Source organism: Ctenocephalides felis, unplaced genomic scaffold, assembly GCF_003426905.1.
Source record: "Ctenocephalides felis isolate EL2017-DRISC unplaced genomic scaffold, ASM342690v1 CF-g0.4_SCAFFOLD_03571, whole genome shotgun sequence".
In the NCBI taxonomy this organism is placed as follows: domain Eukaryota; kingdom Metazoa; phylum Arthropoda; class Insecta; order Siphonaptera; family Pulicidae; genus Ctenocephalides; species Ctenocephalides felis.
In genome coordinates this window covers 53603946-53628712 of record NW_020539725.1, presented here as the reverse complement: position 1 = coordinate 53628712, position 24767 = coordinate 53603946, and the positions used below count along the sequence as shown (strand labels likewise).

At 29.3% G+C, this 24767-nt stretch overlaps 4 protein-coding genes and 1 long non-coding RNA gene across 6 annotated transcripts in view; 3 read left to right on the top strand and 2 right to left on the bottom strand.

Moving 5' to 3' along the window:
* Positions 1 to 16717, bottom strand: part of LOC113386829 (transforming acidic coiled-coil-containing protein 1-like) — a 30437-nt gene extending 13720 nt beyond the window's left edge. The window contains exon 1 of the mRNA XM_026624592.1: positions 16530 to 16717. The gene's annotated coding sequence lies outside the window, so the exon portion shown is untranslated. The remainder of the gene's footprint in view (positions 1 to 16529) is intronic.
* On the top strand, positions 113 to 12832 carry LOC113386266 (probable chitinase 2). Its single transcript, XM_026624057.1, has 9 exons — positions 113 to 182; positions 2577 to 2759; positions 3028 to 3128; positions 4408 to 4667; positions 7999 to 8139; positions 9502 to 9673; positions 9981 to 10106; positions 12275 to 12471; positions 12607 to 12832. Exons 1-9 carry the CDS (start codon positions 113 to 115, stop codon positions 12830 to 12832), a joined length of 1476 nt encoding a protein of 491 aa, XP_026479842.1.
* LOC113386835 lies at positions 14291 to 14992 on the top strand. The gene is made up of 4 exons (XR_003368019.1): positions 14291 to 14389; positions 14484 to 14628; positions 14714 to 14833; positions 14904 to 14992. It is a non-coding gene; the product is annotated as an uncharacterized LOC113386835 (long non-coding RNA).
* A 1175-nt stretch (positions 16718 to 17892) lies between the features above and the next one.
* Positions 17893 to 19536, top strand: LOC113386831 (WD repeat-containing protein 91-like). The gene is made up of 5 exons (XM_026624595.1): positions 17893 to 18187; positions 18257 to 18397; positions 18870 to 18985; positions 19060 to 19164; positions 19249 to 19536. Exons 1-5 carry the CDS (start codon positions 17944 to 17946, stop codon positions 19507 to 19509), a joined length of 867 nt encoding a protein of 288 aa, XP_026480380.1. The 5' UTR covers positions 17893 to 17943; the 3' UTR covers positions 19510 to 19536.
* A 533-nt stretch (positions 19537 to 20069) lies between these two features.
* LOC113386830 (glutamate-rich WD repeat-containing protein 1) overlaps positions 20070 to 24767 on the bottom strand; it is a 54962-nt gene continuing 50264 nt past the window's right edge. Inside the window, exons 2-7 of one of the 2 annotated variants that reach the window (XM_026624593.1) lie at positions 21915 to 22188; positions 21495 to 21654; positions 21191 to 21412; positions 20826 to 21117; positions 20472 to 20609; positions 20070 to 20339 (exon numbers count right to left, since the gene is read on the bottom strand). In XM_026624593.1, coding sequence (XP_026480378.1) covers positions 20122 to 20339; positions 20472 to 20609; positions 20826 to 21117; positions 21191 to 21412; positions 21495 to 21654; positions 21915 to 22188 — 1304 coding nt within the window. In that variant the 3' untranslated portion in view covers positions 20070 to 20121. Of the gene's footprint in view, positions 20340 to 20471; positions 20610 to 20825; positions 21118 to 21190; positions 21413 to 21494; positions 21655 to 21914; positions 22235 to 24767 lie in introns of both variants that reach the window. The other variant, XM_026624594.1, reaches the window with a different exon arrangement.

Here is a 24767-nt window from a genome sequence, read left to right as displayed (position 1 = left end):
GTATATAAAAACGAGTAATCTCAATTTTCGGTTATTCATTGCTACAGCAGATTTCAAAATAAACATTAAGAATTTAAACTAATGACATAAAATATTGTGAAACAAAATAAGAATGAGTAAATTAAGTTTAATTGTATTTGCAGTGATTTTGAATTGTTCGCTGTTTGTTGCAGCTGAAGATCGTAAGTAGAGAAATAAATGTTTATTAACTTATTTTTTATTTTAATAAATTTTGTGTTCGAAAACAGTGTGTGTAAATCTTGAAATAATTTGACGACTATTAACTTATAATTTAAATTTTATTAAATTTATTTTAGCTTGTGTTATTTATATATTACAAAAAAAATTTAATTTCTAAACTTGACTTGTAAATGAACGCTAGGCCTAGGAAAGGTCATAAAGCACTCATCTTATATAAGGGATAAAAAATAAATAAATTCGTTAAAATAGTTTAAAAAAAACAAAAGATTTAATAAAGATATAATTGAATTTCGACTTTCTTATTTTATTTTTAGTACCTACGTTATTACAACTTAATATGCATGACTAAACTTACATTTGATTGATTACTTAATTTTCAAATCAAAATCAATTTAAATTATTTTTTAGAATTCTTTACAAGCATTATTTAGTAAAATTAAATTTTCAACTTAATTTTTACAAATTTGACAATTTTAATTCATAGATCTAATTTATCCAATTAAATCTGATAATTCAACTAATTAAATCACTGCAAATTTAACACGTGTAGATCTAAATAAAGATCATAATCAAATTCACACATTATTGATAGACAATTAAAAAATAAGATATTTCTAAAAACAAGTAAATAACACGCACATTTATCTATATAGCACTTTTTGTCAATAGTATAATTAAAGTTTTATTTTTATTACGGATTTTGATAAAACCAAAAATATGTCACATTGAATTTTTTTTGTTATCTGCTAACACTAATCGATAATTCAGATTATAGAAAATACCTTGAATTTTAGTTTTTCGCAATGAGTGATTTAAAAATTATCAGAATTATCCATGATAATTAGGTGTTAATTAATGGATATTTGCATAGCATACAAGGAAAAATCAATATAAAAAAACTAATATTTTTATGAAAAAAAAATATTTTAGTGCAAAAACAATATTTTATCATTTTAGAAATAAAATTAATTATAAAAGTTTTATAAAAATTTACATTTAATAAAAAATAGTTTAGTCACAATAAAAATTCTGTACATTTTTATTAAAATATAAAATTTATATAAGCAAACAAAATCCTATCTAGGCGTATAATCACACATTGATAAACAATTAATTTATTATTAATTTTTTTTTCAATTAATTATACACAAGCAAGACATGATCAAGAACAATAGATATTCGACTCTTGTCTAAGAAATATTTTTCGCAATTTAAATAAATTTAAAAATACTGAGTCGAATTCCACAAAATCGAATACCTCGTGTCAATCTAAAAATCCAGAATTCTGGAATATCCTTCTTTGACTTTTTTGAATCAAATTAATTCAGAAAACTCAAAATTATCATCTGGAAATATTATCACATATTGGACAAACAAAACAATATAATAGACTTTGTTTTGAAGTTAAAAGTATCAAAATTTCAATCTCTTCCACATCAATTAGCAAGAAACAAAATTCTATAATTTCGCAGAAAACTTTAATTCAATCGCAAACAATCCAATCACGTTTGTATAATAAACAAGTATTTAAAATTTAATTCATAAACTAATAATTTATTAATTTAACTTGGTGGTTATTTATTTTTAAGTGAAATTGAACAACATTAAATGCATTACGGTTAGATCAATCAACCAATTTTATTTCTGTTCTTGTTTATATATTTTGATTTTTTTTACCAAACACCTAATATTTACATAATTAGAAATCAGAATTGAATTAATCAAAATCGATGGATATTAAACAAAAATTATCAGCCCAAATTTGTTGAATTTTTTTTACCAAAGATCTAAAATTTAAGAATAGAAATTAGAATTGAATTAATAAAAATCGATGGATATTAAACAAAAATATTCCACCCGAGTTAAAAGTGACCATAGTTTAGGTTAACAATTAACCTGACCTTACACAATTAATGATTTTTTATGGTATATTAACCGTGTACTCAAAAAAATCATTGATTGTAATGTTTTTCAGATCAGTAGTTTATTGTTAGTTAATTAGCGTATTATTAGTTAAAATTTATGTTTTACTTTTTATTATTATTATTTTTTATTTCGCCATACAATTTATAACTGCCTTTAGACGACATCTAGAAATTTAAAGACAATATAGTTAAATCACATACTAAAGACAATTCTACTTCAAATAAATACTTTTCATTATACGTAATCGTATTATAATTTAAAAAAATATTTAGTACAAAATTTGCTATTCTATGGTAAGATTGAAAAAAGCAACTTTAACAATGAAAGATTTAATATTTCTAGATATAATAATTATATTTGCATTATCTGTAAAATCTAACTATTTGATTCAATTCTTATATCTGAATTTGTAACATTTTTTTAAATAAAATATTTTTTTCTCATTGCAGTTAAAGTAGTCTGTTATTATGGCACATGGGCGACTTACAGACACTCAAATGGTCAATTCAATGTTGAACACATAGACCCATTTATCTGCACCCATTACATTTACACATTTGTTGGATTGAGTGAAAATTCAGAAATTAAACTATTGGATCCATATTTGGATCTGGCTGATGATTATGGAAGAGGTAATTGATAAAAAATTTAAAAAATTATACAAAAAGTATCAAAATTTAATCACAAAGGAGGGGTAGATTCAAATTTGTGGAATTGAAAAAATAATGATCATCAAATCCTATGTTCATTTAAAGATTCTGAATAAAATACATTTTAGTTCATTGAGCTTCTTAATTTTTATGACATTACGACCTGATTCGAAAGAGCCAATGCCTAAAGGATCTTTACGAAAGCTCCCATATTGTAATATTATTCATATTAAGTAAATATTATTTTCAGATAATATTGGTAAATTCATCAAGCTGAGGGATAGAAACCCAAGAGCAAAGTTCATTGTAGCCATTGGAGGATGGAACGAAGGTTCTGTTAAATACTCTAAGGTATATATTTGTTTTAAGTAATTTGTATTCTAATTTACGAAATACTACCCCAAATATCTATTTATGTTCTACCACTTTAAATGTTTCCACAACCATAAAAAAAGAATTCTAAATATGACCAAATATATAGCACCTACATAATTGATTTAGTATCATATTGCCAAAAAAATTATTTCTGATAAAAATAAAGAACTAGTGGTGTATAGCATCGTGCCTTGAGGCAAATTGCAGGAACTTCCCGTACTAAATAAAAATTTTGAAAATCTGAATTATTTTCGATATTCAATTAAAAAAAAATTGAAAAAATTGTTTCTTCTTTTCCCAAAAAACAATCGTTTCCCCAACACAAGCAGAAAGTTTTTTGAATCATTCAAATCGGATGCTTATTTCTCTCAAAAACTGCCATTTTTGCTTATTAAGCTCCGTATTTCCGCAACGGCTGGACCTGCCTTTGCCAAAAACTAATCACCACTTCTCCCTATCATTACAAATTGAATGTTTTTTGAATCATTCAAATCGGATGCTTCGTTCTCTCAAATACTCGATTTCTATTTTCTGCACTCTTTGCTCCGTATCTCCAAAACGGTTGCAAATGCCTGTGCCAAAAACTAATCAGCACATCTCCCTATCAATATGAATCAAATGTTTTTTGAACCACGCAAATCGTGCGCCCGAAAACGTGGAGGAAAAATTGTATCCATTCACATACACACACACACTCATCAATTTTTTCTGAGGTATGCCAAAATATTCAGAAACATTCAAAACGTGAAAATATGCAAAAATTTTCAATTTCGATTTTTGAACGATCACAGTAACTTACCCTGTAAACGTAACAAGTAAATTCATCCAATCCAAAGAACAATTTATAGAAGTCAAAAGTTATTCCACTAAAATTTCCCTTTGAAGACTCTTCTTAAACTCCTTTTGATATTACTAATATGAAATTTCTACTATTGTTTCCCTAATTATAACCTTCTGTCTGCGACATAACTTATCGAAAACCCTAAAAGGTAGAAAACCCCACATTTAATCCAATGTATGTACCAATATAATGAATAAATATTTATTTCTGTCTGTCTGTTCTGTCAATAGATGCACCTAAATGTCCTCCAACTTCAATGCTCTTGAAGGCAATATATATCTTCCCCAAAACTTTTGCCAAATATATACAATAATACTACTAAAACCCAATGGGCAGTTTGCCCAACATTTAACCTAGTTTATTCAAATCTTATCCCATTTAAAAACCGTACTACCATCCATAAATCCATTACAGATGTCAAATGACCCCAAACTCCGTGCCAAATTCGTGAAGAGTGCTGTCGATTTCGTCCTAAAATACAAATTCGATGGTTTGGACGTAGATTGGGAATACCCAGCTCAAAGAGAAGGCAGTGAAAGTGACAAAGAATCTTACACCTTATTGCTTAAAGAATTGAGGGCTGAATTTGACAAATATGGATTATCTCTGTCAGCCGCTGTTGCATCAGCTCAATTTTCTGCAGCTTTGTCTTATGATATTCCACAAATTCAGAAGTAAGTAGAATAGAAAAGTAAATCTTAAATCAATGGATTTATAATGATCGAGTAATCGACCACTTCATTAGTCGTTCAACCTTAAATATTTTGACAAAATTGTTAAAAAATCATACGCACCTAATAAATAATTCACAAGCATTTAATTAAACTGCAAACGACCCTATTTATTTTTTTCCTGAATAAAAAACAAAATCCAAAATTTAAAAAAAAAAATTTAAAATCCAGAATATAAAAAAAATCCAAAATTTTTACATTTTTTTCTTGGTACTAAAAATACACAAAATGTTGGTAGCGAAAAGGGTGGCAATTTTAAATATAACCACATATCAAATAGGGTCCAAAAATCCTTATAAGTCGATCACGTGATTAATGAACCGCCTCTGAATATAAGTGTAAATATTTTGCTATATCAATTATAAGTACCATATGTGAATGAACTCACAAATGAGTCAATACATGTCATCAGATGAATCCCAGTTCTAAAATCGTTAAAATATTTATACAATCCAATAATCACATGAAACAAATTATATTCAATTTTAGACCTAAAACAATATTTAAAAAACGATACTTAAGACACGGTTGCTCCGCACACAAGATTCATTAATTGCTCCGAATTAATATTGATTGAGTTAATTAAATTATATCTCGAATATTTGTGATAAAGTATTTGAAGAAATTTGCTAATCTTGTGAATTGTAATTGAATGTTATTAACTCGATGTAAACTTAGATTTCAATTCACAAAAATTTTTATAATTAATAGTGAATGAACCTTATTGTTCAGTTCAATGTGAAAATTCGTTGGTTTTGGACCATATCTGGTAATGCAAGGGTTGAAATAAAATTTTTACAGGTTAAAATAATAGTGTATCACTATCATATTACAAATGAATCTTGTAAATTGCGTAATTTAATTTCAGAATTAATTCAAATAATTTCGAGTTATTTTTGCATTGCTCAACATACAACTTTCAATATCCATACATATGTTCAATCATGAACAACCATATATAAAAATAGAAAAACGTGAAGTATTCTTGTGGTCGTGTACATTCATATTTTTATCCGATGCCAGTTATAAAAGCAAATGTGAATAATGCATTTCCATTTCCCGAAGTTAAAATGAACGTATAAAAATAATTCTGTCAATAGGGAATTTACATATGTAAAGGAAAATTATATCATGCTTCGATATAAATAGAAAAATAAATTTTCAAGATACGTTTAAAATCGTCAATGACCAAAAATCAAAAAAAAGACGTAGACCTAAATTTGTCAAAAATCTACACTACCAAGGTTATAAAACAACTAACAATTAACAAATTGAAAAACATAATTGTTTATAAAATATTTCATTTACCATTAAACAAACAACTGTAACAGTATTCATAATAAAAATTATATCGGTCGCATCGCATATTATGATACTCATGCGATAGTTCGTGTTTCGAATAAATTATTTGTTACAATGCAATATTAGAACAAAGTGCCCTAACGGTATTTATTTACCATGTATGTAGTATTACATGTCTAAAACAATTAAAACGGAGAATCGAAATAACGAAATAGTATGAATCGGTCACGAATAATTCAAATAATGTATATAAAAGATAATTAAATAATTAGTAAAACGTGATAAATAATTATTTTTAATTGTTAGCTGGGTAAATAAGAAATCGTTTAAACACCACCAGAAATTTTCATAATACTAAAATTTAGAAATTAAAATTTAATTCAGAATAATATTCAGAATTTTTTATATAATTTATTTTAATTAATAAATAAAAATAAAATAAATAATTAATTATAATTAAATTTTAAAAAAATATCATTTACCCCAAAACTCTGAATAAACTGAATCATGCAGTAGTGATATCAATTTTTGCTTGAAAATATAGATCATAAATACGTTTCCAATTGAAATAGCCCATTTAGGGATGAGAAATGGCAATGAGAAATCTCTCTAGGGCAGTACTTCCCATTAAAATACTAAAATGCTTAATAAAAATACTCTTGATGTTCAAACTGATTTATACGTTATACTGATTATGTTCAGACTATATTTATACTTGAAATTGAATATCATATAAAAAAGTGATGAAAAGTAAATGCAATTCATGCCAAGACATTGCAATTCGTGTACATTTAAAATAAAAAAAAATTAAAATTGAATAGGATTTATACCTATTGATCAATAGGGAGAGTTTCGCGATCGTCGTCGGCAATGTTCGCTCAGACATTGTGACGTATGTTGGCTAGGTTTGTTTATCTTTATAAATCACTCAATATTATTTGGAACGGAAACATTACACTGTAAATAATCAATTCAACAAAACATTGAGAACATATATTGTAAACTGAAGAAAAAGTATTAGAGAGTGATGATGAACAGGTATAGCCTACGGCCTCCATATGGCACTTTCTTGAATATTTTCTAATCTGAGAGCAATCTAAAAAGTAAAAAATGTCTACATATATACTATTTATTAAATGTTCTTTTTATGATCTCTTAAATCGATTTTATTGAAAGATTGGTGTAGATTCGTATTTATTTATTGATTTCGAGACCTTAATTTACTGATGTTTGTAGTGACAAAAACAACTAAAGTTTCGAAGTACGTAGACCAAAAAATGACTACACTTTGTAGTTTTAATTATTTATTAAAAAATAATATTATTTCAAGACAAAATAATTAACAATTAATGCTCATTAAAATTGAATCTAAATTCAGATGCTTTTTTAATACATTATTATATTTGGAACATTTTTTTGCAAATACTTCGAACGTCTAAATCCAATCCCAATCCAGTAATTGGACGTCTGGGTATAAACAGATGGCTTCATTTTTTTTTTTTTTTTTGAAGAGATTCAAATTTATATTATATATAAAAATCTGATATAACTGCTGCTCGATATCAAGCTAGTGGTTTTATCATTCGTGTTATTAGAATGCAATCCACCAATGATTTACCATTATCTACCTGATCAATTTTTTATTAGATTATCTATCTAACATAGTAGGGATATATATGGAGTAATGCCCGTAAAGAGCTGTTTTCACTTGTTATCATATTTTAGATCTGTAATTTCAATTAAAAATCTGATATAACCCCTGCTTGATATCAAGCTTGTGATTATATCATCTGTTTTGGCAGTTAGAATTTTTGGAAACGGGTTGGTAAACGCTGAGTATAGTGCAACAACTACCTTCAAAAAATATTTTTAATATCTACATAATTTCTTTTATCTCCATCTTATAATATTTATTCAAATGTGACCTACAATCAACGCCAATTAATTTTTCATTAATTCAATTTACTTTCAGATATTTGGACTTCATCAACATCATGGCCTACGATTTGCACGGACCATGGGAAAATGTTATCGGTCTGAACGCACCAATGCGCGCATTGCCAACTGACAATCCACATGAACCAGATCAACTTACTGTAGAAGCATCATTATCGTAAGTAAACATAATAAATGATAGAGGAAATATTTTATAAACTAAAAAGCAAAATCAACGCTATTTTACTATTATTACTTTGCACTGCCCAATACCTACTCCTACCTCCAAAGCGCCATATTGGTCACCAAGAACGCTACTATAATCTACATATATATAAAAATAAGTTGGGTTTTCCTTCCTGACGATATAACTCCAGAACGCACGAACCGAATTCGAGAATTTTACATTCGTTGGAAAGGTCTCGGGCTCCGCAATGTTTATAGCTAAGAAAATTAGTGGTGCATGGCATCGTGCTCTAATGCAAATTGCTGGAACTTCACGCACCGTAATTAAAAATTCGAGTAATAACATTAGTGATAATTATCAGAATTATGCTTGGTTAAGTCAACAAGCAATTCTTGCCGCAAAGAATAATGATGTACACGCATTGAATTTCACCATTCAATCAAAAATTGCTGGCGATTTGGTGACATACCAATGATTCCGACTGGTCTTCCGTTTGCAATTCCCAGTTCGCCTTGCGTTCGCAATAACAAGTCGCAAGGCTAATCGCTTAGAGTTTGCAGGATAAATTTCAAATAGATTATTTAGAAAATCATTGTTTTTCACATGGGCAGTTATACGTTGCTTGTTCACGAGTTGGGAAACCATCCGCTTTGTTTGTATTAACGTCAGACCGAAAAACAAAAAATGTGCTTTACCAAATAGCACTTCAATGAAAGTGATAATTGGCGGATTCACTTCCATTTACTTAGAGAAGTTCAACTAAAAAATACTTCATTTTTGTAATCGAAATAAATTCATTACTGTTGTGTAAAAAAAACATTTTTTTCCTTTTCAAATATAAAACAAACAAAAAATTTCTTCATCTTTCTCACGAAACCATCTGGTGGCGAAACGGAGTTTGTCGAGTTTGCTAGTATAATATAAATTAACGATAGGTCATCTTATACTGAATTAATATGATTATATTAATATTAGCACCTTGAATAATCAAAACAGTACCAGTAGGTCAAACATCAAACAACATACATAGAATCAAATAAAACAAATGGCCTATCAAAATATTCAATGACTGAAATGAATCAAATGTTCTATTTTCTATTTATCGCGCACTATCAATCAATCAATTATTCATGTACGTACACAAACTAATTAGAAATCAATATCGTTTGTTGATTGATACACAATCTCGAACACATTACCATTATTGCAATACAATGTACGTTTTCAAAATATAGGAAATGAAAGCAACATATTGATAAAAACACTACTAAAAACGACTACAACAATGACGATTCTTGTGAGTAAAAAATGGATCAAAGTTTTTATTTGAATGTGATCAATTATTTTTTACAGTTACTGGTTAAAGAGCGGAGCCGATCCCAAAAAATTGGTGTTAGGTATGCCACTTTACGGACACACTTTCCAATTGGCCAACCCCAAAAACATCACCATTGGATCAGCATCTTATGGAGCAGGTTTAGGAGGTCCTTACACAGGACAACCTGGATTTATGGGATACAACGAGGTAAAAGAATAATAGATTACTGATAATCATCTCAAACTCATATAATCATCATAAACTGATATGATAAAAGTTTCAAAATTTGCAGCAAGTTAACAAAAATTAATAAAAAATCATCTATATTTTATATTAGCATACTAATTTTATTTGATATCCAGAAACCCATGTAAATGCAACTCGCTATATCAAAAATTTTAGGAATAGATTGGATTTAAGGTTTTCCAAAAACAAATGTACCCTTGCAGACTTGGTTATGAAGTATACAAATTTTTATCAAATATTTCAATAATTTTTTTTTTTAATTTTATAGTTCTGTGAAATTCAAATGGGCAACGATAGATGGACAGAATACTGGCAAGATGAACAATTGGCTCCATTTGCAGTCAAAGGAAGCCAATGGTTTGGATATGATGATTTGCGCAGTATCTCTATTAAGGTCAGTGGATAGAAATATTTTTTTAACAATCGAATCCAACATCATAATCTACAGTAAAATCTCAAATAAATAGATCTGGTGAAAATAAATTCAAGAATTTCAAGTATCGGATTTAAAGATCAACTATAAAAATCAAGCAAAAACTTGCTTAAAAATAGTTTAACAACTTTCGTTATGATAAAGAAAAAACTAAGTAAAAAAAATGTGAATAAAATTAGTCTATCATACAATAAAATTATTTGCAACCAATAATGAAATACGAATATTGAATTCAAAATAATAATAATAGTTAAAAGCAGTTTGTATATATAACCCTACAAAAAAATTGGTCGAAACTGTAAATATTTGGAGAGCTACAGATTGTAAAAGATTTATAAAAGTCATATTTATCAAGAAATGTCCATTTTTGCTATATTTTTTACATCTCCAAAACCGCAAAACATTATTTGAATCATTTAAATCGAACTCAAAATTGTTATCTTTAGCACTTTTTGCTCTGTATACATCCCAAAAGGGCGGACCTGTTTTTGCCATAAAAAGATCAGCACGTCTTCTTATCAATAGGAATCAAAAGTTAATAATTCAAATAGGTTAATTGATGCTCCAGAAATCGTTGACAAAAATTTGTATCCAAACATACGCACACGAGTACACACACACACACAACTTACATCCATTTTTTCTAATGATATGCCAAAATATTCAGAAACCTTTGAAACGTAAAGATGTACGAATGTTTTCATTTTTTGCGATTCCTATAACTTACCATACAAGAAGTTAAAAAAAAATCTACACGAATCTGGTTTTCGAATTGTATCAACACCAATAATCGTCTCGACACAGATTTATGATATAGCACACTTTGAATACATCATCGAAGCGCGCCTCGCTATTTTTAGAAATATCAAACATATTGATTTTAGATTGAACTCAAATTAAACATTAAATGTCTATCTATATATCAATTTTAATTTCTGAAACAAAACCATAGCTGACACAACCTTGATAAATATAAACTAGAATGTGCAGTAACTATTTTCTCGTAACAAGAGCGGTCTTGGCACGTCTTATGATGACGCTCTAAATACACTGGAATTAAGTCACCGTCCTAATCGTCTCCAGATATTCTAATTTGGGACACAGTTGCTATATGGTCCAAGTTGAAAATGAAGAGCAGATTTAATTAATTCTTTCAAAATTTCAAAAATCGATTCATTAAATAAAATTCGCCCTGTAATGATATGTCGTAAGATGCGCCCATACTTGGGTATGATCATAAGTTCCTTATATGGTACAGATATTGAAATAACGTCATTGTACTGCATCTGACATTATTATATTGTTCCACTCTAATTTCTTAACAGTCTGCTCACATTTTCAATCATTATAATACAAAATATGAAGATTGGACAAGGATCATTAATAACCTGAAAATTTATGTAAATTGTGCTTGAATAATATAAGTAGTATTTGATGTCGCGAATAGAAGACGAAAATCAATATTACAATTTCGTAAAAAAAAATCCCTTACTGCTTTGTTCAAATACTGAACTGATTTATTGCAATAAGATTCGATGCATAATGATTAAGTTGTAGGTTGACAAATAAAACAGGTTTGTGTCGGACCAAGAGTAAATGTGCATTAAATTATCCCACATATCAATTCCATATAAAGATGATTGAAATAAAAAAGAATCCGTAAAAGGCGTGTGCAATATGCAAAAATTTAACATATACAAATGTCGTTAATATACTACATTTGATGAATAAATTTCTCATGCAATTTTGACCTTTCGGGATTGTTGATCTTCACGAACCAATAAAAAATAATTGCATACAATTTCTGAATCACGGAATTTAGAAAAACTTCCTAGATGAAAAACGTTCTAGTAAAATAGCAAATGCAATCATTTCAACCTCTTTTTTCATAAAATACTATTCGTTTTTATAAATTTTACTTCACAATATGTGAAGACACAAAAGCATAATATTAGTACAACCATGTCCAAGAAAATCATCTCTAGGGTTAGGGAATTTGATGAAAAAAGATAGAAATGATGTGCAAAGATTTGCTAATACCACCAAAAATGGATCCTCGCTATCCCTTCCAAAATCAGTAAACTGCAAATATTTTTTATCATTTAAAAAATTTATTTTTTATATTCCAGACTCAATACGCCGTCGACCAAGGATTAGCAGGAGCCATGGTATGGAGTATCGAAACCGATGATTTCTTAGGATTGTGCCATGGAGAAAAATACCCAATGTTAAAAATGATCAACAGGGTTTTACACGGACATGAGGTCACTTACCCTCCAACAGCCCCACCACCCACTACACCCACTGCTGGCACCGGACCAACTGAGTGAGTAAAATGGATTTACCAGACTAAAGTATCAATCACCAAGATTATAATTAAATTTACAACTCCAATAACAATATTTTATTAGAAAGACTTGCCAAGGCATGTGGATAGGTAATGATTTTATTTAATTTCCAGGCCTCCACCAGAGACAACTACTGAAATTTCCCCAATTGTCTGCGAAGCCAAAGGATTATACCCAAATCCAACAGATTGCACAACATTCTACGAATGCATTCCTTTAGGAGATGGATCCTTCAAAGTACACCAGCACATTTGCCCACCAGGATTGCATTTTGACAAAGAGAATCAAATTTGCAACTGGCCAGAATTGGCTGGTTGTGAAGTAGAGGAAAGCCATTGAATATTTTAGTTTTAAATATGTTGAATTGTTTGCAGTATTGACTTTTTTACACAAATGAATATTAATATAATTTATGCAAATTTATCGAGTTTTTATAAAGGAATACCTAGATTAATAGAAGTAGTGATATTTTTCAAAAATAGTTAGTCATATTTAATGACTTATTTAATCATTAATTTAATGATCTAATACCACAGTCTAATTTAGATAGACACCAGGTTTTGGAGTTTCGTCGTTTTCTTGAATTTAAACAGCATTAATTAAAAGACCAGTATGTAAATATATGCGTTATGAACTATGAAAGTAAAACTCATGAATAAACAATTATTTGTTGAAGTTCTGGACACTATTGTACACATTTACACATGTGTACTTGATAGTGAATTAATCTAGCTAGGCCTATGGTACATTTTTATCCATTTTAAACCAAATTTCACTCCAATGAGCCATGATTACCTTGGCCACAATATTAAAAATGCATCAAATTGATAACTGGTCATGATATTAAAAATGCACCAAAATGGTAACATTTTCATCATTTCATTTCATAAAAAATAAATGGCTCGAAGCTAGCTTCATGAATATTGTAAAATTAAATTTAAGTTATAGTAATCGCAAAAAAATCGAAAATGAAATTGTTTATATATCTTTACGTTTCAGAGGTTTCTTCACATTTTGGCATACCTTAGAAAAAATGGATAAATGTTTGTGTGTTTGTGTATGTTTGTATGTGTATGTGTGTGTGCGGATACAAATTTTTATCGACTATTTCGGGAACACCGATCAACCGATTTGAATAATTCCAAAAACATTCGATTCGTATTGATAAGGAGACGTGCTGATTAGTTTTTGGCAAAGGCAGGTCTAGCCGTTCCAAAGATACGGGGCAAAAAGTGCCAAAAACGGTAACTCAGTTTTTAAGAGAACGGAGCGTCCGATTTTAATAATTCAAAAAAAAATTACTTGTATTGACAAGATAAAGAACTGATGGAATTTTTGGAAAGGCAGGTTTAGTAGTTATGAACTCTCAATAAAAATAAGTTAAAAAAATGTCATTTGACGGCCAAAAATGTTCATTGGACATATGTACATGAAATTATCAGATATTTTATAGAGATTTTAATAATGCCCAGACAGCACAAGACATGCCAGGGAATGTCCCACTTGTCCTCACAATCTCCTAATATCGCGATATCCTAAGAATATCCTATGAATATGCAACGGGACGTCTCAAAACCAAAGGACTCGAGCAGGTATACGCGCACGGCTTGAGACCTCGAAACGTATATGTTTGTCCCTTTCTCTTTCGTCGCGTCGGATTTGCGTCCTTTAAGGTTAAGCTAAGCGTCATCAAACAGACGCTTATATGTCGAATTATGTGTGTTATACGCTTATATGTGAATTATTGTGTGTTATAAATAATTAATATTATCTATCAAAATATTCTAAAATTGTGTAATAATAGTGGAAATTTTATGTGTTCTATATAATTATATGTGCGTGTGTGTTATAAATATTGCAGCCAACATATTGAAAAGGGGGCAGATATAAACGATGGTAATTAAAGCTTTCTGTGTACTGTTATTTGAAATACTATGTTACTAGTACAAATAGAATTTTTAATTTAATGCTGACATTTCTACCCTGCCAGCTTTCCAGCAACCATGCCTAATTTTGTATCAAATGCTGTGTTTGAAAGAGGATTGAGAAAGAAGAAATGCTCTCCACTATGTTTGTTGGAGGAGTTTCAACTTGTGGAGGCTATATTTCTGAGCAAAAATATCAAAACACAATTGGTAATCAAAAGTTTATATAGATTTATTTTTATTTGTTAACTTTATCATATACTAAACAAACTTTCTCTTTATATTCTGTATTTAGCCATCAGAGTCCAGCTATGAAAATCCATTTTTGATGATGGTTTGGACAAAGAATTTTGCTAGGGACGAGGAAAGGGCAAAAATAAATTTTGTGATCTAGTGCCTTGCGATGTCATCACAAGTAATTTATATATCTTATACTTATGATGTGTTGTAAATTATGAATTAAACTAATATATAATTAATTCCAGGAATTGCTTTGAAAAATTTGCCGCATGAGACATAGTTTACTGTTTCAGAGGCTGCAAAAAGCTGGCTGCGATGTGCCAATAAATATTATACAAGGTATTTTTGTGAGATGTGTACTATATGTTTTTCCTATTTACAAAAAAATCATGATTATTGACTGGTTAGTTGTATCAATGTTAGTGCAAAATTTGTGCTGTGTACACATTTTTAGATGTAAAAAACCAAGTTTAATATTCACTCGTAATGACATCAAATTGTGTCGATATATTTGGAATTAGAGATTATTTTATAAATCTCTGTCTATTTTGATTGATGTATCGCTCTTAAAGAACTTACTCATATATATATACATATATATGCATTTATTCATTTGTTTTCTATTTCAGGAGAGAAAATCAACCATGAACTAGGATTGAATGCCGAATTAATTATATTTTTAATATTGTAAAATAAGTTATTTTGAATTAAAGTTGTATATATTAAATTTTGTTATAAAATTATCTCAGGATTTTGTTATTTTGTAATAAAAGTTTACTTTGTGAAATTGTGTTCTTTTATTTTATTTTTAATCCAAATTTATTTTTCATCTAAAAAGTAAAAAACAATTCCATAATTATATCCTATTCATGTCCGGTTTATGTCCGGAATATCCCGCGCGGGATATCCTACAGAACGTCCCATAGGTGCGACATATTAACATGTATCGGACAAGGTCAGGATAAGCGGGATATCCGTAAGGCTATCGCAGGGACAATGAATGTCCGCGCGTGGATATCCTGTGGACATTCTCCGGGATGTCTTGTGTTGTCTGGGTGTGTACACATTTTGTGTAATTTTTTTGGGTTCCGTAATTTGCCTCAAGGCACGGTGCCATACACCACTAGTTTGTTTTTGCAATGATATTTTCTTTATTCAAAATTGGCGGGCAATTTGTTTTGATCATATTATAAAATTAAATTCGAACGAACGAATAGAAAATTAAATATTAACCTAAATAACACAGCAAGTGAGCACCTATATATTAATTCAAATTTATATTTGTATTTTTTCACCATTTTTCATCAGGTATTAATTACTTCACATATTTGTTAATAATGAATATGATATTCCATTGGTGGTATGATAAAATTGATGTTATAGTTGAGTAAACCTTACACCAGATTAGTCACTAAAAATAATTCATTTAATGCACCAATTATCAAACAATCTATAGCTAAATAAATATTATATTAACCCTTTGAAAAAAATTATCTAAAAAATTAATGGAAATATATATGACAAGATTTCGAGCTACTTCTTGCTGAACTTGACATGTTAATCCAGATACGATGCAGTATCAAAATAACTTCTTTAACCTCATTTATGTAAAGCAAATAAATAACGATTTTAGATGACAACTTTAAATTTTAATTAACATACACGAAAATGAAATTAAATTTAACTGGTAAACACACAAATGCACCCCAAAATATAAAAAAAGGATCAACAATAAATTTCAAAAAAATGTGATTTCATAAATTATGTCGCAATTCGCTTGTATATAATTAATAACAGCATTATCCGCGTACATAAAAAATATATAACATCTAAATTATCAATTACTATTGTTTCTTATGAATTCCACTTACTCATTCAAAACTGCCCAGGACGTGCGAGATTTGACACTTGAGACACACGAACTAATTCACTTTAAAATAAGCACCTTTGTATGGCGAATGAACGCTTATAATTTTAGAATTATTTGCCGTTCATCGCCCTATTTTAAGGTATTTAACTACAAAAATATATTATTTCTCTCCAACACTTTCTTCTGTTATAAAATATTGACAATATGACAAGTGGCGTACTGCATAAGAGACTAGAGAAAAAGATGGGCATATGCGAGTAGAACAGTGTGGCCACACGAGGAATATTGAATTTGGCGCCATGTTTGAATTCTGAATTGGATAATGGTTTGGAGATAGGATTGTATTTTATATTGTGGCCAGGTATAGAAAAATATATGATGTTTTTTTAATTAAAGGATAACTAGTGGTGTATGGCATCGTGACTTAAGGCAAATTGCTGGAACTTTCCGTACTCTATTGAAATATGCAAGGAATAATAAATGTTTTCAAATAGATTATTATAATTAGTTGAAGCTTTATAAATTATGTTTAAAACTTTAGCTAGAATTAAAATCTGAATTATTTTTTGATATACAAAAAAATAATTTATTTAAATATTAAAAAAAATGAAAAAAAATCTTTACTGAAAAGAAATCGTTTCGTCAGCACAAGCAGAGAGTTTTTTAAATCATTCAAATCGAATGTTTAGTTCTCTCAAAAACTGCAATTTGTTGCACATTTAGCTCTGTATATCCGAAACTGCTGGGCCTTCTTTTATCAGAATCTAATCACCACTACTCCTCATCATTACGAATCGAATGTTTTTTGGATCATTCAAATCGATTGATCCGTTCTCTTAAAAACTGACATTTTGAGCACTTTTTACTCCATATCTCCGAAGCCAAGGCACCTGCCTTTGCCAAAAACCAATCATCTCCTATCAATGAGAATCGATTGCTTCTTGAATTTTTCAAATCGGTTTATCCATATACGCCCTGAATCGTCGACGAAAAATTGTCTCCACACATAAACACACACATCAATTTCTTCTGAGGTATTCCAAATTGTTCAGAAACTTCTGAAACGTGAGGATATGCAAAAAAATTCTTTTTTGATTTTTGGACTATTACAAAAACTTACCCTACGGGAAGTTAATTTTGTTAATTAGTTGTTCTTGACACAAACCCCATCTGTAGTAGACCACAGATACCATTTTCCATATTTATTTTTAATCCATAAAATCTGTTCGGAATGTCTAATCTAAATGAAGTTATCTACATAACTTATGTTGGCATTGTCATTAAGAAAATGACAGATCTCGTATTTGTATATTTTATACTCAAATAAAAAATTGTTATTTATTTTACAAAATATTGTTGTACCAATTAGTGGAATATGATCAATTTAACATTATCATTGTGACATATTTTATAAAATGTCCCATATACAATATGTAGATGAATTAGTTAGAGAATATTTATTATTTAGAGGTTTTTCCAATACATTAAAAAGTTATGATAATGAACTAAAACATGACAAAGATCGAGGATTTAGAGTTGATAAGCTGATAGATCAAATTATTAGTTATATTCACAATTATGATTTACAGGGCTTGAGAGACCTATGGGGTCACTTAGATAGTTTATTATTTTCTAAACTCGAGCAACATTTTACACCAGGTAGATATTCTCAAAAAAATACTATTTTGGTTGTTTGTTATTGTCATGCATAATTTTTTAATATTTTAGCTATTCGAAAATTGGAGTTTAGCTTACTAAAATATTATTTAGTAACAGCAGTCACTAACAACAAAATTGACAAAGTAACAGAATTTTTTACAAAACTTGCATCAGAACTGCAATCTCAAACAGAATGGAAAGATTGGTTTGGTAATAGAAATAAATTGTTTATTACTTATGGTAGAATGTCAGTTGTGAATGATTTCTGAAATGTGATAACAAAGACTAACTAACTATTTACAATTTCATTTTAATTAATCTAAAGACTTTTCTTGCCAATTTCATCATTCTTTACTAATATATTTTTTTGGTTTCGTTTGCTGAGATGCTATTCTAATTTGTTTAGTACAATGAGTGCAAAAGATTTGTTGAATTAAAATAGTAAATCTATAATTTATTAGTATTTGCTCAAAAAATAAATTCCTTTCAAGACGTGCAATATAAAAATTACAAAATTAATTAGTAATAAATCTTCAATTTTCAATTTATTTATATCTTAGAAATCTTAATAAAATTTATTTTCGAAAGACACTAATAAATTATAGTTTTAATATTTTAATAAAGTGAAATCAAACACAATGGCTATAAATTTTTGATTCATGACAAATTTTTTGTTTCACAGTCTTACCCTATATAAAGTCTCCTGAAGACAACCCAACATTTTCAGTATATTTCACAAAACAATGGCAAGATACTCTCCTAGTGTCTCTACATAATTTATTAGCCACAGTATTCCAGGTATATCAAGCATAATATTCTAACTCCATTGATATCTGCAATAAATTTCATTCAATCCATTATTATTTTATCAGTGTATGCCACAGCCTACATTGAGCAGCATTGATGCAGAAGCTTCTCTAATTAAAAGACTTCAAGAAGAAAATAATCATCTTCGAAACAGGCTTGCTAGTATGCAAGCACAACATTCCAGCCAAAGTCAGCATAGTCCAAACCAATTCAACGATCCTAATTTATATGATTTAAAGACCAAAATCCAGAAGCCTATAACAAATTTACACGATATTGTACCAATTGAAGTACCACCTCCAACGCACTTGGTGGATGATTTTTATATAATAGCACAAGATTCATCCCAGAGCCTCACTGAATATGCTTCTCATCAAGCGAGAAGTTTAAAATCTTTAATAAAGAATATTGGATCTGGTGGCAGTCCTGTAATGGGGAGGAAGGACACTTCCAGTGATAGAAATAAAAAGCGATCTGGTTCAGTTGGGAGCAGTAGGCTTAGTTCTAATTATTGAATCGCTTGCTAAGTTATTGTATTTGAATGCCTCAGTAATTATATTGAGACATGTATTTAGAGTGTATTATACAAATAAATAATATATTTCAAACATGAGTTTATAAGAGACAATCATTGTTAAAATTGTGAATCACAGGTAAATTCACTTATTAAATTGTATTCCTAGACCACAAATGGTGGATGTCCAAACTTTTTGTTTTAAACATAGATGGGAAATTAAGTAAGTCTTAAGATTACTTTAAGAAAATACTCAGTACTCTAAATATTCTTAGAGTATTGCAATAAAATTATTCAAAACTGAAGATGTAAGGAAAGAATTAAAAGAAATTGGCATAAGAGAAAGATTTATCTGGGCAACCCAATTTCAGATTTTAAGGCCTTACAGAATTAACTTGTATAATAACATTCTGAAAAACAATTAAAAGTGTTAGCTCTTATATAATTTAATGAGCTGATGAAGTTATAGAATGCAATTACCAGCAAATTAAATAACATATTTTTATTCAGTTCATGAATAGATTAAATGCCAATCTTTATAAGTTTTATATAAAGGTTCTGAAAGAGTCAAAATATTTACATTTTCATAAATTTGTTTATGAATAAAAGGACCCTAGACACTAATTGTTCTAAATATATTGAAACCACTAAGTGCTGTTGAAAGTATTACTCCAGGAATTTGTGGATGCCAATGTAATTCTTTTATATCAGTTTGTCCTTGATGTATAAAGAGCAATTGAGGTGGAACATCACTCATATCTGTTTCATCTTCAGCTTCTGTATCTTTTTCTACAGACAAATCCCATAAAGCTATTTGGTTATCTGCTCCACCTGAAAATACATATGTAATATTAATAGAAATCTTTGGCTATTTAACAAAATCATGCAATGATACCACTGATTTTTAAATACAACAAACATATTGAGTAGTACATATAATAGGTTAATTTAAAAAAATAATACCTGAAGCAAACACAGATGAGTCTGTAGGATGCCATTCCACCGTTGTAACAGGTTGGGTATGATGTTTAAAAGTGGCTAGTGGTTTTCCATCCTTAAATTGTCGCAGATCCCAAATATGAACACATCCATCATCACCACCTTAAATACAAAATATACAGTTGAAAAAAATATTTACTGCAAAAAGGATATAAGAGAATAAAAATAAGATAAGAGAAATTAAGATAGAAATGGCAAAAATTTATATGTTAAAAAAAAAAATTAGATATTTCTCTATTAGGTAATAGCAATTATTAATACAATACCAGATTTCTAGATAAAAAATATGATATCAATTGAGTTTTATCTCAAACTTACCACTGCAGATAAAAGGTTCATTTTTGTTCCAATTTATAACATTTATATCATTTTGATGTGCATCTGTAGCTGTTAACATACAAGCTTTTGTGGGTGCTGCTCTTGTATCCCAAATTCTAATACTACGATCAACTGAACAACTCGCTAAAACTGATCTCTCATTGGGAGACCATTGCAGATCTTCAACTGAAGCAGTGTGCCCTACTAATGGTCTTTGATCAACGTTAAATGTGCCTCCTTCAGCAGGAGTCCATATGTGAATATCTTTGCGGCAATCACCAGTTGCCAAGACCTAAATGAGAAAAAACAAATGATATAAATAAAATTGAATCAAATCGAATGGAATATTTGATTATTATGCTTACCCCAGGGGCAGTTTTGCTCCAATCTACGGCATAACCTTCCTGTTGATGTCCATTGAATGTGAAAATAGGAGTGCAGGTATTTCCAGTATTTTCTTTATTATATTTTGATAACATTTGCTGATCATCGACAGTAGCTAGCTGCTTTGTTAAATCCCAGATATTTACTCGACCTAGCTCTGACCAAGTAGCAGCCAGCACAGTACCTTCAGAAACTGCTGTTGTCTAAAGATAATAAAATAATCTTATTTTTTACACAAAGACAAATTAATTGTGAATTCATAATTTAATTTGAATATGAGCTTACACGAATCCTATTCACACAGCCCTGATGTTTGATTGTTGCGAAGTCCATTTTTGGAGTTTCTGCTTCTTCATTATCAGATTCATCACTTTCTTCATCATCATCATCGTCATTTTCTTTTTTACTTGTGCGATGTAAATTATGCAGTTTCATGACAATCAAACTAAAAATATAGATAAATATAATTCATCTATTTTTCATGATTGTAATAAAATAGATTAACTGATATAAAAGATAATGATGGTATAAGTAACTTATATTATGATTAATATTTCCTCAATAAGCAATCGAAATATCAGCATTTTGCATTGCAAATAATTCAATAAAGTAAATATTATATGTACACATGATAATGACAGTGTTTGAAGCATAAATAAGTCTGCGTTCTAGTGAAGTTTATAAGCAGTCTAATCAATATAATACCTATTTACATGTGTTTTAGCTGCCTGTGTGCCTGCAGCTAAGTAACAAGTTAGAGGAAAAGTCTCTCTTTTATTTCCTAACTGATCATTAATTATATCAAAACTAAGACAAGGCGCCCCAGTTTGAGCTTGGTGTAGCATAATATAAGCAGATTCATCGCAAACTAGTTCTTCTCCTTCTTTTAAAGGCTGCCCTGGTAAATAAACATCTGGTCTTCCATCATTTTCCTGTTCATTAGAATCTTCCATACCCTCATTGTCAGAATGTTCTTCTTCGCTGCTTGTTTCGTCTTCAACATCCATTGACATTTCATTATCCATGTTTATTTATTTGCTTTATATTATGTTATTTGAAATTTATATAAAAAGCATGTGAATATTTTTGAAATGTTAGGTTAGAATGCTTTTCTGAAAACCGTGCAAGGAGAGCATAGAGAACATTCAATGTGTGATAATAGACAGGAACATCGCACTGGCGCTAGTAGTCGTAAACAGTTTTAAAACTTTTGACCAGAAGAACCATAGATAAAAGAAGAGTAGAGAAGAGCACACTTGGTTGCATAGATAAATAAACATAAATTTCGTTGCTTTCTTTGTAACAGGACATGTTTCCTGTTAATAATTATAATAATTTATAACCGCCATGTGGCAACTTTTTAACTTATTTTTATTAAGAGTCCATAACTGCTGGACCTGCCTTCTCAAAAATTTGAACAGTTCTTTATTTTGTCAGTACAAGTAATAAAAAGTGTAAAAGTCAAAGTTTTCTGAATTATTTAAATCTTAAAAACTGAGATACCGTTTTTCGCACTTTTTGCACCGTATCTTCGGAACGGTTAGACCTACTTTCGCCAAAAACTAATCAGCACTTCTCCTTATCCATACGAATCGAATGTTTTTTGAATTATTCAAATCGGTTGATCGGTGTTCCCGAAACCGTCGACGAAACTTTGTATCCACACACACACATCAATTTTTTCTAAGGTATGCCAAAATGTTCAGAGGGTTTTGAAACGTAAAGTTATGAAAAAAATTTCATTTTCGATTTTTTAGCGATTACTATAAATTATTCTACGGGAAGTTAAAAACAAAAAAAAAATGAATATGTTTAAATAAAAAAAAATACTGTACAATATGTCTGAATGAGATTATAATAATGAAACAATTATATCTTGTTATCATATGTATCATACATAATTACAAATTAAAGCTTATGTTTATACAATACATAAAGTTGTACTTGAATATAATGAGATGATAAAGGCTATATCTAAGTTTTCTTCAAACATTTAGTTAAAAATTGTTCATTGTTTTAACATCAAGTTAAAAATAAAAGAATCTTATATCTAATACCGTACATAGAAATAATAATAAATGCGTTCATCTATGATATGTTTAAATTATAATATTTATAATCTAATCTAATCCATAAATAATTATTACCTACAGTTATTACCTCAATCCATTCCCACTTCATATAAATTAAAGCCAATCTGAATATTCAAAAAGTCGGAAACATTTCAGCGCACTACAATGCATATATTCTGATATAATCCACCTGTAACTGGCCCTGGTGATTCTGCCAGCTTGGCAACCAAAAATCACGATTTTGCCAAAATTCAAGTACGTTTTTCGGATCTCTGTTTACCCATGGTTTACTTGGAGTTCCATCAGGAAAGTCATTTATGCCACCAGCTCCTAAGCCCACTATTAGATTTACCTAAAATGATAATTATAAAAATGTTAATCATTTGATGCTTTCAAAATTTTGAAGACAATAGCTATTAAATGCTATAATTTCTAAGAAGAAAATCACAAATAATCATTAATTTGCGAGTGAGGCGAATACTTTATATAATAGTTGCTGGCGTAGAGTTCTGTATTTCATCTTTAATAATTGACATAGCTCATTTACCTCTTTGCTAAAATCAGTTCCAAATGCTAATTTTTCAGATTCGTCCATCAATCTTCTTGGATGCACTGTACCATACTCAATACCATCCACAGATAATATTATCTTAGCTGTAAAAAATAGACATACTGATAGAATAATCTGAAAATACAAATTTAATTCTTTTCTATATAAGTTATATCTACCTGGTGTCCATTCCATCGTATAATCGTGAAAATCATCCAATGCGTTCCTCCTCAAAGTTGCGTTGATCATATCATACGAACGGTAAGGATCTATAGAGAATCTCATCTAAAATAAGGCTTTATATTAACAGATGTAATTAAACAAAAATTAATTATAATATAATGATAAATTATTTGTACCAAGCCGGCCGATAACACATCGTTGCGTCCTTTTGTGCGCGCAATGTGCAATTGTCCAGGAAACAGTTGTCTATCTGGTCGATCATCATATTGAACATCTTCTGGTTCCAGAAATAATTCTAACAAGCAAGTTTAATATAAAATACATGAAAATCAAATTTCATCAATACAGAAATATATTTAACAATGTTTAAAAATGATACTGTTTGTATAACTTATTGCATTTAAAGTCACACAACATTATAAAATATTGAAGAAAAATTTCATGTACAAAATTCTACTACTTCAAGGTGCTTTGAGAAAAGAATATTGTATTATAAATTCCAATTTGATGAATAACGAATATGGATATATATAATTTGATATTACCTGGAAATTGCCAATCGCCACGTGGTAATTTAGCTCTAATGGTTATTTTGCCATATCTGAAGGTTACTTTTGACCTTAATCTTGCTGATAGTACTGGATTTTGAATTTTTGCCCTAAAAGCTGTGCTGCGGCATTCTTTAGTACCTTTTCGTCCTGTACAACTATAATAATAGAAATATTATGATCGCATAAAAAATGTTGGCAATTG

Excerpts from the sequence above, each read along its gene's own strand:
- LOC113386266 (XM_026624057.1), top strand. The coding sequence starts at position 113 with ATGAGTAAATTAAGTTTAATTGTATTTGCAGTGATTTTGAATTGTTCG. Across the intron at positions 183-2,576 it reads GTTTGTTGCAGCTGAAGATC|TTAAAGTAGTCTGTTATTAT; the intron begins GTAAGTAGAGAA and ends TTCTCATTGCAG. Across the intron at positions 10,107-12,274 it reads TGCGCAGTATCTCTATTAAG|ACTCAATACGCCGTCGACCA; the intron begins GTCAGTGGATAG and ends TTTATATTCCAG.
- LOC113386831 (XM_026624595.1), top strand. The coding sequence starts at position 17,944 with ATGTCCCATATACAATATGTAGATGAATTAGTTAGAGAATATTTATTA. Across the intron at positions 18,398-18,869 it reads AGAATGGAAAGATTGGTTTG|TCTTACCCTATATAAAGTCT; the intron begins GTAATAGAAATA and ends TTTGTTTCACAG. Across the intron at positions 18,986-19,059 it reads TATTAGCCACAGTATTCCAG|TGTATGCCACAGCCTACATT; the intron begins GTATATCAAGCA and ends TTATTTTATCAG.